Source organism: Hyperoodon ampullatus, assembly GCF_949752795.1.
Source record: "Hyperoodon ampullatus genome assembly, chromosome: 3".
NCBI classification, from domain to species: Eukaryota; Metazoa; Chordata; class Mammalia; order Artiodactyla; family Ziphiidae; genus Hyperoodon; species Hyperoodon ampullatus.
In genome coordinates this window covers 139,687,675-139,701,494 of record NC_136916.1, presented here as the reverse complement: position 1 = coordinate 139,701,494, position 13,820 = coordinate 139,687,675, and the positions used below count along the sequence as shown (strand labels likewise).

The 13,820-nt window shown below is 40.9% G+C and overlaps 1 protein-coding gene across 1 annotated transcript in view; it reads right to left on the bottom strand.

Annotated features, from left to right (window-relative positions):
- SLC38A6 (solute carrier family 38 member 6) overlaps positions 1-13,664 on the bottom strand; it is a gene marked incomplete at both ends in the record, with an annotated part of 72,927 nt that extends 59,263 nt beyond the window's left edge. Inside the window, 3 exons of the mRNA XM_079700667.1 lie at positions 10,461-10,534; positions 12,325-12,455; positions 13,560-13,664. Of these exons, the coding sequence (XP_079556793.1) occupies positions 10,461-10,534; positions 12,325-12,455; positions 13,560-13,664 (310 nt within the window). The remainder of the gene's footprint in view (positions 1-10,460; positions 10,535-12,324; positions 12,456-13,559) is intronic.
- Between the last annotated feature and the right edge of the window lie 156 nt (positions 13,665-13,820).

Sequence of the window (13,820 nt, the reverse complement as noted above, 5' to 3'; positions counted from 1 at the left end):
AACATTGTAAATCAACTATACTTCAATAAAATTTAAAAGAAAAGAAAATGGATGACAGAACCATATGGAGTGAGTCTGGGAAATGAAGGATAACATAGGATTCTTGAAGTGACTGACATACATTGAGATAAGTGGTATAATGTCATTAATCCAAATGATCTCAAGGCAAATAATGACGACAATGCAGTGAGTGGTGGGGGTCAAGGACTAGAAAGTAGGGACCTGACCAGATGCAGGCTGAGTTCTAAGACTCTGATTCCCTTCTGCTGACACTGATGTGGAGGCCAGAGGAGGGGAGCTCCTCATTTATTCCCAGAGCACAAAAATTTCCCCAAAGAATCACAACAAGTCAACTGTTTCTGAGACAGCAATATGTACAAGACTTTGCAATCCTTATGGGCTCTGGCCCAAAGAGAACCCATAATAATAAAAGCTAGCATTTACTAAGGACCCGACATTTTATATACATTATTATATTTCATTCTCACAACAATCCCAAGAGAAAAATATTATCACTACCATTTTAGAGTTGGCAAATTAAGGCTAGAGAGATTAAGGTACCTTACATGCCGCCTCAGCTCCCAAGAAAAGTCCAGATAGATCCCAAATCCTACATAAAATCGAAAACAGCAGAATTTTGTGTAAAGAAATCCTTTACTTTCATAAAGATTAAAAATTCTCTTGCACTCCAGGCAAATAAATGAAGAAGTTAATCTGTAAAGACTTATGACAGCCCTTTCTCCAACCAATGAATTCAATCTGAGCATAATACTCCTTTATGACAGTCCAATAAACTGGGGAGAAAATTTAGCTACACATTATTCTCTAGAATGAATATATATATATATATATATATATTAATATAAAAAATTTGTTAAAGCCTACCTCCACAGAGAATTTTACAATCACTGAAGGAAATTCAATCAACAGAAGGCAGGTGCATCAGTGTATATGAAGAACCATGAGGAAGTTAGCTCATGGACCAAATAAGCTACAAAAATCAAAGAAAAAGAAAAAAGAAAGAGAAACAGAGCTTTTCACTTATATGCCCAAAGTTACAGAAAGAACAACAGAGAGTGAATTTCAAAGTTAAATACAGATAAACTGAAGGAGAGCAAAAAAATTAGAATTATTTGGAAATCTTCATAAATTGAATATTACTTCCAAATAATTTAAATTAATAAAGCAAAACACTTTAGTTAATGAAGACATAATTGCCATGTAGTTGACTAATGTATTAATCTTTTAGTAGAATCCATGATAAAATAACATATGAAGATGTTAAATGATCACAATTAAGTAAAAATAATTTTTTTACACAAAGAAGCAAAATTCCAAAACATGTCATTAAAATTCCAGTCAAGTTTCAGCAGGATTTACAAATATACTCATTTAATGATCTTATTCCTGAATTTGGGATGTTGTTATGAACAATTTGTTACTTTGAGATGAATATCATTGCATTGTTTCCTAGTATTTTTATCTGTCCACACGTTCACCCAAGCCCCTTGAAAGCAGAGGAATATATTTGTGGGTTGGATGGACAAAAGCATTGGCACAAGTTACAGCTATGAACTATGGATGCTAAATCAGTTTTGCATAAGAATCCCCCAGAGGACTTTTAAAAATATATTCCTGCATCCCACCTCAGATTCTTGGAATTAGAATCCCTGAGGCTTAGAAACCTCTGTTTACAGAACGATCTGCAGGTGTGTCTGATGCATAGACAGATTAAACAGATTAGAGCTGTGGATTTAGAACTATGTTCTGAAGACAAAATACTCAAGAAATACCTGTGAGCTTCCCTCACCTGTTTCAGCCAGAATAATCCTATTTCTATCTATTTTATGTATCTATTTTGTTTCTTAAAGTCTGCAAACAAAGATCATATACGACAAAGTGAACCCACCCACATAAGAATTAAACTCATGATTCTGGAGTCAAAACTGACCTAATCCAAAAATAGACAAGACTAGGGACTTCCCTGGAGGTCCAGTAGCTAAGACTCCGCACTCCCAGTGCAGGGGACCTGGGTTCGATCCCTGCTCAGGGAACTAGATCCCACATGTCACAGCTAAAAACCCTGCATGCCACAACTAAAAGTTCCCACATGCTGCAACTAAAAGATCCCGCATGCCACAACAAAGATTGAAGATCCTGTGTGCCGCAACTAAGACCTGGCAAATAAATAAATAAATATTGGGGGAAAAAAGATTAGATTAGACAGATACAAAAACCAGGACTGGATGAGTGGGGGAAGATGGCGGAAGAGTAAGATGCGGAGATCACCTTCCTTCCCACAGATACACCAGAAATACATCTACACGTGGAACAACTCCTACAGAACACCCACTGAACTCTGGCAGAAGACCTCAGACCTCCCAAAAGGCAAGAAACTCCCCACGTACCTGGGTAGGGCAAAAGAAAAAAGAAAAAACAGAGACAAAAGAATAGGGACAGGACCTGCACCAGTGGGAGGGAGCTGTGAAGGAGGAAAGGTTTCCACACACTAGGAAGCGCCTTTGCGGGTGGAGACGGTGGGTGGCGGAGTGGGCAGGAGCTTCGGGGCCGTGGAGGAGAGCGCAGCCACAGGGGTGCGGAGGGCAAAGCGGAGAGATTCCCGCACAGAGGATCGGTGCCGACAGGCACTCACCAGCCAGAGAGGCTTGTCTGCTCACACGCCGGGGCGGGCGGGGGCTGGGAGCTGAGGCTTGGGCTTCGGAGGTCGGATCCCAGGGAGAGGACTGGGGTTGGCGGCGTGAACACAGCCTGAAGGGGCTAGTGTGCCACGGCTAGCCGGGAGGGAGTCCCGGAAAAAGTCTGGACCTGCCGAAGAGGCAAGAGACTTTTTCTTCCCTCTTTGTTTCCTGGTGCGCGAGGAGAGGGGATTAAGAGCGCCGCTTAAAGGAGCTCCAGAGACGGGCGTGAGCCGCGGCTATCAGCGCGGACCCCAGAGACGGGCATGAGATGCTAAGGCTGCTGCTGCCGCCACCAAGAAGCCTGTGTGCGAGCACAGGTCACTATCCACACCTCCCCTCCCGGGAGCCTGTGCAGCCTGCCACTGACAGGGTCCTGTGATCCAGGGACAACTTCCCTGGGAGAACGCACAGCGTGCCTCAGGCTGCTGCAACGTCGTCACGCCAGCCTCTGCCGCCGCAGGCTCACCCCGTACTCCGTGCCCCTCCCTCCCCCCCACCTGAGTGAGCCAGAGCCCCCGAATCAGCTGCTCCTTTAACCCCGTCCTGTCTGAGCGAAAAACAGATGCCCTCAGGTGACCTACACGCAGAGGCGGGGCCAAATCCAAAGCTGAAACCCGGGAGCTGTGCGAACAAAGAAGAGAAGGGGAAATTTCTCCCAGCAGCCTCAGGAGCAGCAGATTAAATCTCCACAATCAACTTGATGTACCCTGCATCTGTGGAATACCTGGATAGACAACGAATCATCCCAAATTGAGGAGGCGGACTTTGAGAGCAAGATATATTATTTGTTCCCCTTTTCCTCTTTTTGTGAGTGTGTATGTGTATGCCTCTGTGTGAGATTTTGTCTGTATAGCTTTGCTTTCAACATTTGTCCTAGGGTTCTGTCCGTGCGGGGTTGGTTTTTTTTTTTTTTTACTTAAAAATTTTTTTTCCTTAATAATTATTTTTAATTTTAGTAACTTTATTTTATTTTATCCTTTCTTTCTTTCTTTTTCTCTCTCTCTCTCCCTCCCTCCCTCCCCCCCCTTTTTCTTTCTTTCTTTCTACTTTTTCTCCCTTTTATTCTGAGCCGTGTGGATAAAAGGCTCTTGGTGCTGCAGCCAGGAGTCAGTGCTGTGCCTCTGAGGTGGGACAGCCAACTTCAGGACACTGGTCCACAAGAGACCTCCCAGCTCCACGTAATATCAAATGGTGAAAATCTCCCAGAGATCTCCATCTCAACACCAACACCCAGATTCACTCAATGACCAGCAAGCTACAGTGCTGGACACCCTATGCCAAAGAATTAGCAAGACAGGAACACAACACCACCCATTAGCAGAGAGGCTGCCTAAAATCATAATAAGGCCACAGACACCCCAAAACACACCACCAGACATGGACCTGCCCACCAGAAAGACAAGATCCAGCCTCATCCACCAGAACACAGGCACTAGTGCCCTCCACCAGGAAGCCTACACAACACACTGAACCAACTTTAGCCACTGGGGACAGACACCAAAAACAACGGGAACTACGAACCTGCAGCCTGAGAAAAGGAGACCCCAAACACAGTAAGATAAGCAAAATGAGAAGACAGAAAATCACACAGCAGATGAAGGAGCAAGATAAAAACCCACCGGACCTAACAAATGAAGAGGAAATAGGCAGTCTACCTGAAAAAGAATTCAGAATAATGATATTAAAGATGATCCAAAATCTTGGAAATAGAACAGAGAAAATGCAAGAAACATTTAACAAGGATCTAGAAAAACTAAAGAGGAAATGAGCAATGATGAACAACACAATAAATGAAATTAAAAATACTCCAGAAGGGATCAATAGCAGAATAACTGAGGGAGAAGAATGGATAAGTGACCTGGAATATAAAATAGTGGAAATAACTATGCAGAGCAGAATAAAGAAAAAAGAATGAAAAGAACTGAGGACAGTCTCAGAGACCTCTGGGACAACATTAAATGCACCAACATTCGAATTATAGGGTTCCCAGAAGAAGAAGAGAAAAAGAAAGGGACTGAGAATATATTTGAAGAGATTATAGTTGAAAATTTCCATAATATGGGAAAGGAAATAGTTAATCAAGTCCAGAAAGCACAGAGAGTCCCATACGGGATAAATCCAAGGAGAAACAGGACAAGACACATATTAATCAAACTATCAAAAATTAAATACAAAGAAAACATATTAAAAGCAGCAAGGGAAAAACAACAAATAACACACAAGGGAATCCCCATAAGGTTAACAGGTGATCTTACAGCAGAAACTCTGCAAGCCAGAAGGGACTGGCAGGACATATTTAAAGTGATGAAGGAGAAAAACCTACAACCAAGATTACTCTACCCAGCAAGGATCTCATTCAGATTTGATGGAGAAATTAAAACGTTTACAGACAAGCAAAAGCTGAGAGAGTTCAGCACCATCAAACCAGCTTTATAACAAATGCTAAAGGAACTTCTCTAGGCAAGAAACACAAGAGAAGGAAACGACCTACAATAATGAACCCAAAACAATTAAGAAAATGGGAATAGGAACATACATATCGATAATTAGCTTAAATGTAAATGGATTAAATGCTCCCACCAAAAGACACAGACTGGCTGAATGGATACAAAAACAAGACCCATATATATGCTGTCTACAAGTGACCCACTTCAGACCTAGGGACACATACAGACTGAAAGTGAGGGGATGGAAAAAGATATTCCATGCAAATGGAAATCAAAAGAAAGCTGGAGTAGCAATTCTCATATCAGACAAAATAGACTTTAAAATAAAGACTATTACAAGAGACAAAGAAGGACACTACATAATGATCAAGGGATCGATCCAAGATGAAGCTATAACAATTGTAAATATTTATGCACCCAACATAGGAGCACCTCAATACATAAGGCAAATACTAACAGCCATAAAAAGGGAAATCGACAGTAACATATTCACAGTAGGGGACTTTAACACCCCACTTTCACCAATGGACAGATCATCCAAAATGAAAATAAATAAGGAAACACAAGATTTAAATGATACATTAAACAAGATGGACTTAATTGATATTTATAGGATATTCCATCCAAAAACAACAGAATACACATTTTTCTCAAGTGCTCATGGAACATTCTCCAGGATAGATCATATCTTGGGTCACAAATCAAGCCTTGGTAAATTTAAGAAAATTGAAATTGTATCAAGTATCTTTTCTGACCACGATGCTATGAGACTAGATATCAATTACAGGAAAAGATTTGTTAAAAATACAAACAAATGGAGGCTAAACAATACACTACTTAATAACGAAGTGCTCACTGAAGAAATCACAGAGGAAATCAAAAAATACCTAGAAACAAATGACAATGGAGACACGTCGACCCAAAACCTATGGGATGCAGCAAAAGCAGTTCTAAGAGGGAAGGTTATAGCAATACAATCCTACCTTAAGAAACAGGAAATATCTCGAATAAACAACCTAACCTTGCACCTAAAGCAATCAGAGAAAGAAGAACAAAAAAACCCCAAAGTTAGCAGAAGGAAAGAAATCATAAAGATCAGATCAGAAATAAATGAAAAAGAAATGAAGGAAACGATAGCAAAGATCAATAAAACTAAAAGCTGGTTCTTTGAGAAGATAAACAAAATTGATAAACCATTAGCCAGACTCCTCAAGAAAAAGAGGGAGAAGACTCAAATCAATAGAATTAGAAATGAAAAAGGAGAAGTAACAACTGACACTGCAGAAATACAAAAGATCATAAGAGATTACTACAAGCAACTCTATGCCAATAAAATGGACAACCTGGAAGAAATGGACAAATTCTTAGAAATGCACAACCTGCCAAGACTGAACCAGGAAGAAATGGAAAATATGAACAGACCAATCACAAGCACTGAAATTGAAACTGTGATTAAAAATCTTCCAACAAACAAAAGCCCAGGACCAGATGGCTTCACAGGCGAATTCTATCAAACATTTAGAGAAGAGCTAACACCTATCCTTCTCAAACTCTTCCAAAATATAGCAGAGGGAGGAACACTCCCAAACTCATTCTACGAGGCCACCATCACCCTGATACCAAAACCAGACAAAGATGTCACAAAGAAAGAAAACTACAGGCCAATATCACTGATGAACATAGATGAAAAAATCCTCAACAAAATACTAGCAAACAGAATCCAACAACACATTAAAAGGATCATACACCACGATCAAGTGGGGTTTATTCCAGGAATGCAAGGATTCTTCAATATACGCAAATCAATCAACGTGATACACCATATTAACAAATTGAAGGAGAAAAACCAAATGATCATCTCAATAGATGCAGAGAAAGCTTTCAACAAAATTCAACACCCATTTATGATAAAAACCCTGCAGAAAGTAGGCATAGAGGGAACTTTCCTCAACATAATAAAGGCCATATATGACAAACCCACAGCCAACATCGTCCTCAATGGTGAAAAACTGAAACCAATTCCACTAAGATCAGGAACAAGACAAGGTTGCCCACTGTCACCACTCTTATTCAACATAGTTTTGGAAGTTTTAGCCACAGCAATCAGAGAAGAAAAGGAAATAAAAGGAATCCAAATCAGAAAAGAAGAAGTAAAGCTGTCACTGTTTGCAGATGACATGATACTATACATAGAGAATCCTAAAGATGCTACCAGAAAACTACTAGAGCTAATCAATGAATTTGGTAAAGTAGCAGGATACAAAATTAATGCACAGAAATCTCTGGCATTCCTATACACTAATAATGAAAAATCTGAAAGTGAAATTAAGAAAACACTCCCATTTACCATTGCAACAACAACAACAAAAAATATCTACGAATAAACCTACCTAAGGAGACAAAAGACCTGTATGCAGAAAATTATAAGACACTGATGAAAGAAATGAAAGCTGATACAAATAGATGGAGAGATATACCATGTTCTTGGATTGGAAGAATCAACATTGTGAAAATGACTCTACTACCCAAAGCAATCTACAGATTCAATGCAATCCCTATCACACTACCACTGTCATTTTTCACAGAACTAGAACAAAAAATTTCACAATTCGTATGGAAACACAAAAGACCCCGAATAGCCAAAGCAACCTTGAGAACGAAAAACGGAGCTGGAGGAATCAGGCTCCCCAACTTCAGACTATACTACAAAGCTACAGTAATCAACACAGTATGGTACTGGCACAAAAACAGAAACAGAAAATAAAACAGAAATATAGATCCATGGAACAGGATAGAAAGCCCAGAGATAAACTCACGCATATACTTTTGATAAAGGAGGCAGGAATGTACAGTGGAGAAAGGACAGTCTCTTCAATAAGTGGTGCTGGGAAAACTGGACAGGTACATGTAAAAGTATGAGATTAGAACACTCCCTAACAGCATACACAAAAATAAGCTCAAAATGGATTAAAGACCTAAATGTAAGGCCAGAAACTACCAAACTCTTAGAGGAAAACATAGGCAGAACACTCTATGACATAAATCACAGCAAGATCCTTTTTGACCCACCTCCTAGAGAAATGGAAGTAAAAACAAAAATAAACAAATGGGACCTAATGAAACTTAAACTTAAAAGCTTTTGCACAGCAAAGGAAACCATAAACAAGACCCAAAGACAACCCTCAGAATGGGAGAAAATATTTGCAAATGAAGCAACTGACAAAGGATTAATCTCCAAAAGTTACAAGCAGCTCATTCAGCTCAATAACAAAAAACCAAACAACCCAATCCAAAAATGGGCAGAAGACCTAAATAGACATTTCTCCAAAGATATACAGATTGCCAGCAAACACATGAAAGAATGCTCAACATCATTAATCATTAGAGAAATTCAAATCAAAACTACAGTGAGATATCATCTTACACCGGTCAGAATGGCCATCATCAAAAAATCTAGAAACAATAAATGCTGGAGAGGGTGTGGAGAAAAGGGAACATTCCTGCACTGTTGGTGGGAATGTGACTTGGTACAGCCACTGTGGAGGACAGTATGGAGGTTCCTTAAAAAACTACAAATAGGGCTTCCCTGGTGGTGCAGTGGTTGAGAGTCCGCCTGCCGATGCAGGGGACACGGGTTCGTGCTCCGGTCCGGGAAGATCCCACGTGCCGCGGAGCGGCTGGGCCCGTGAGCCATGGCCGCTGAGCCTGCGCGTCCGGAGCCTGTGCTCTGCAACGGGAGAGGCCACAGCAGTGAGAGGCCCGCGTACCGCCAAAAAAAAAAAAAAAAAATACTACAAATAGAAGTACCATATGACCCAGCAATCCCACTACTGGGCATATACCCTGAGAAAACCATAATTCAAAAAGAGTCATGGGGGCTTCCCTGGTGGCGCAGTGGTTGAGAGTCTGCCTGCCGATGCAGAGGACACGGGTTCGTGCCCCGGTCTGGGAAGATCCCACATGCCGCAGAGCAGCTGGGCCCGTGAGCCATGGCTGCTGAGCCTACGCATCCAGAGCCTGTGCTCCGCAACGGGAGAGGCCACAACAGTGAGAGGCCAGCGTACCGCAAAAAAAAAAAAAAAAAAAGAGTCATGAACCAAAATGTTCATTGCAGCTCTATTTACAATAGCCAGGAGATGGAAGCAACCTAAGTGTCCATCATCGGATGAATGGATAAAGAAGATGTGGCACATATATACAATGGAATATTACTCAGCCATAAAAAGAAACAAAATTGAGTTATTTGTAGTGAGGTGGATGGACCTAGAGTCTGTCATACAGAGTGAAGTAAGTCAGAAAGAGAAAAACAAATACTGTATGCTAACACATATATATGGAATCTAAGAAAAAAAAGAAATGTCATGAAGAACCTAGGGGTAAGATGGGAATAAAGATACAGAGCTACTAGAGAATGGACTTGAGGATATGGGGAGGGGGAAGGGTAACGTGTGACAAAGTGAGAGACTGGCATGGACATATATATATATATACTACCAAACATAAAATAGATAGCTAGTGGGAAGCAGCCACATAGCACAGGGAGATCAGCTTGGTGCTTTGTGACCACCTAGAGGGGTGGGATAGGGAGGGTGAGAGGGAGGGAGACGCAAGAGGGAAGAGATGTGGGAACATATGTATATGTATAACTGATTCACTTTGTTATAAAGCAGAAACTAACACACCATTGTAAAGCAATTATACTCCAACAAAGATGTTAAAAAAAAAAAAAAAAGACCAGGACCGATGGACATAGAGTATTTGTTAATGCCAAAAGAAAAACCTTATGAAAGCAGTTCCATAATTTATACACTTTTATTTATTTCAACTTAAAAGAACTTATTCAATACATGACTGAACTGCATAATAAAGCTTCAAATGGAAAAAACTCATACACATATGAGGGGGGCAGAGATGGCAGTAGTAGATCTGAGAAGGTGTTCTCGAGGCGATGATCACCCTACTAGAAAGATGACCAGCATGAACACCTGTCTACAGCTTCCCCATAACACAAGGTCTGGATCTTTTAAACACCTTTCAGATGCTTCCCCTAATCTAACCCAGAAAACTATGTCATGTGTTGTGGAGAAAGGCAGGGAAGAATGCTGGTTTCCTCCTCCCATTCTGTCCTTGGATATTCCCCTGTAGGATTGGGTCTACATATCCTGACCTTTTGCAATTCTCCATTTCAACCATCCTACCTAATAATAATGTATGTCTGCTGGAAATTTGAGATTTGAGACAGCCAATCCAATGTACATAGATATAATCACAATGGGCTACTTCATCAAATGAATCAGCATAACATTTTACTCACCTGTCTGAATACACAAACTAAGCAGGAGATGAACTGAGTAAGAAGCCAGGAGAGCGACTATCAGCAGCAAGAAACTAAAATATGAAACAGCACATGGTCAAATCACCCCCAAATTTCTTTTTTATGGTATCCCATTAAAAAAACAATTATTTTTTCACATTCAAATGCTCACAGGGACTGCCTTTAAGTAGTTGGATTATGGTCATTAAAGAAAGTAAGAAGATACTTTCTATATTTACCAAATTTTATATAAACGAATATGTACTGCTTTTAAAATAAAAATCAGAAAAAACCCAAAGTTTATTTAAAACGACAGAAGAATTTCCTTCTTTAGTGCTCTTGTCTGCTGACTGCTGGTTTAGCCATTCAGTTATCTTGTAATACATCCCTTTTATGACTATTTTTTCCTATTGTTAAGTCTAGAGAGAAGTTTCAGTTGTGAAATCTCATTGTCTTCTTTTTTCTTTCCTCTATCCCTCTCCTTCCAAAGATGTGTACCTCCCTATAATTTTGAATTAATACTGCATTTCCTAGCATCTATTAAACACACACTCACCAAACCAAACTAAACCAAAAAAATACAGTTAACACACTTCTACTGACACAATTTGAAAAATGTGCAATGTAATAATTGGGGTCCTCTAGCCAAAAGTATGAAAAGAAACAGCATGCATAATCCCGTACTTATTCTCAGGAAGGTACTGGCAGGACAAACTTCTAGAGAGCTGTCCCCAGTGGAGCGCTCCCGAAGTTGAAGAAATTCTATCTTTGTAGTCTACTTAATACTTGTTAATAAGTAGCAAAACTGAGAGGTGAAAGTACACTTGTCAATTGATGTCAGAGACCTCACAAAGTAACAGTTTGGCATCACCAAATGGAAACTGTGATATGATTCAGCAAGCACCCATTCAGTGGTATACTTCTGCGTGTAAGACGCTGGAGTATAAAATGTGATTTTTCAAAGGGAACTAAGAAATAAGTCCCATGATTATGTCTTGCCTAAGATGTCACACATAGCTTTAAAGTTTTAAAACTATGGAAGTCCGTGAATACATCCCATAATAAAAGCAAGTTGGTTTGCTAATCAAAAATTTCAAAATAAAAGCAAAAATGAACCTAAATGAGACTATGTATTTTATTTTTATTTTTTTTGAGACTATGTGTTTTAAATTTCCTAGAAAAATAGTTCTGCTTCTACTGACAAAACAAACTTGTTCATTCTATTAAGCATGGTGCTAGATGCTAAGGATAAGGTCTAGTCCTAAAGGATTTCAGGGTTTAGTGGGGAAACTCACTTGCAAACAAATCATTATATTATAACAAAAGAATAAATATACAAAGTACTATGGAAGCACAGAAAAGACAGGAATGTCTTCTATCTTGGGCAAACTGGTATATGAGCTGAGTCTCAAAAGATGAGAAGGAATAAGCACAGAATACATGTCTAGCCCCAGAAAGTGAAACAAGACTACTGAACGGTAGGAAGAGAGAAGGAGATGGAGAGAAATGAAAGAATCATGTGCTTTATTTACACTCACAAAATCGCTATTTATAAGTAATCTGCATGGCTGATAAACTTTGATTTACTTTGGCCAACTCGACACAACAAACAAGCCACTTCTTAAGGTTATAAACAAGTGTGGATCAAGTTTCCATTTTTAAAAATTAGCCACACTTTGGATGAAAAATACAAATTATGTAGCATCCCTCCAAGCTACAGACTAGCAACAATACAAGAGTAAGAGGAAAATGCTAAAACCCCAGAAATAACTAGAAATTGTATAATACCAGCTTCTGCCGCCTACCTCTTCTCAGTGTACTATAAAAATGAAAAAAAAAAAAGTAAAATAAGAAAAAAACTCACCTAAATCCAAGGATACCAGTATGAGCCATAACATAAGCTAAGCCAAGGATGCCACTTCCCATGATGGCATTCATCAAATTAAACACTGAGAAACCAAATGAAACACCTGGGGATCCCTGTCTGTGAAGTTCCTGTAAGCACACAAATTGAATAAAGTGTTTGAATGGTGAAGTTCAAATTTCCTTCAGAAATGACTGACAGGTTATGGAGAAAGTCTCTTACAAACCATAGGCATCATGTGACATACTAGCTGCTCAACCAGCACTGGTTTCCTTTCCTTCCCTTCTCATCGCTCACTAGCTCCAGGAACCTAGTTTCCTGGGAAAATCATTGCCCCCTGCACAGAGACCCGGTAGGCTTCAGGAAGAGCCATGACTAACCAACCTTGTGACTGCAAAAGATGAAGATAGGGTAAGACGGGGTGGGGACAGAGAGCAGGCAGATGGCCTCAAGCTCACATAATTACTGAATCCCTGAGTCAGCTTGGAGCTGCTGTAGACAACAGTTGCTCCCCAATTAGTAGGACTGCAAAACTAATCTCTATTTATACACTCAATGAATTAAGTCTGCCCAACTGGAAGGATGGTCAGGAATGCCATGCAATGACGATATAATAAATAGAAGCAATTCACATTGCTCTGGCGAGGATACCCCCCAGAAAACACTCTCCCCTAAAATAGCATTCGGGAACAAAGTCCTAGAAACTGTTACTGCCCTGGGACTTGAGTTAAAGAGCCGAAGTGCCCACTGCACAGGCTTTAGGGCCTGGGAAGTGCTACATACTTATTACCAGGACACCTCCGCTCCTTCACGGTTAAGGATCTTTGTATTAAGATGTTTACAGGTCCCCAATGACTAAGCCGAGAAAAGAAAAATCTTGTGACTCTTGCAAAAAGCTCACAAGACTAGTGGAGGACACGAGAAGCCGACAAAGATACTAACAAACAGCAGTGAGTTACATAACCGCGGGGCTGCTCCTCTGTGGGGTCCCCAGCTTCCACCCGCTGCTGCACCTCTTCCACCTGAGCCTGCACCTTTATTTCAGCTTCTCTTTCTAGGACACCTTAGGCTATCACATTCATGAACTCCGCCAGATCTCCTCGGAATCTCGGCTGCTGCCTTTGGGCCCCAAGCCCTCAGCTTCTCCCCTCTCCCCTTGCCATCCCCTTTCTTTTCCGGGTCTTATTTGGAAGGCACTTCAGAGAAGTGCCGGGAAGCGTGTGGAGCGAACTTACGTTGCTAAGCAACGGGCTCAACTCTTCCGCCTCCGCCTCTTCGAGCTGCCTGGCAGAGACAAACCAGCCGGGCTCAGCGTCCACGATCCCCCAGGGCGCCTCCATGCTTCTCACTGGCCGGCTACCCAGTCCATTTACAAGCTACTACCCGAGCCCTCCCGTCGGGTAGTCGCGCCAGAGGCGGAGCTATGGTCCGGGCCCTTCCGGGTTCCCGTACCTCACCAGGGCCGGGAAGAAGGGAGGTATCGACGTGATCTGATG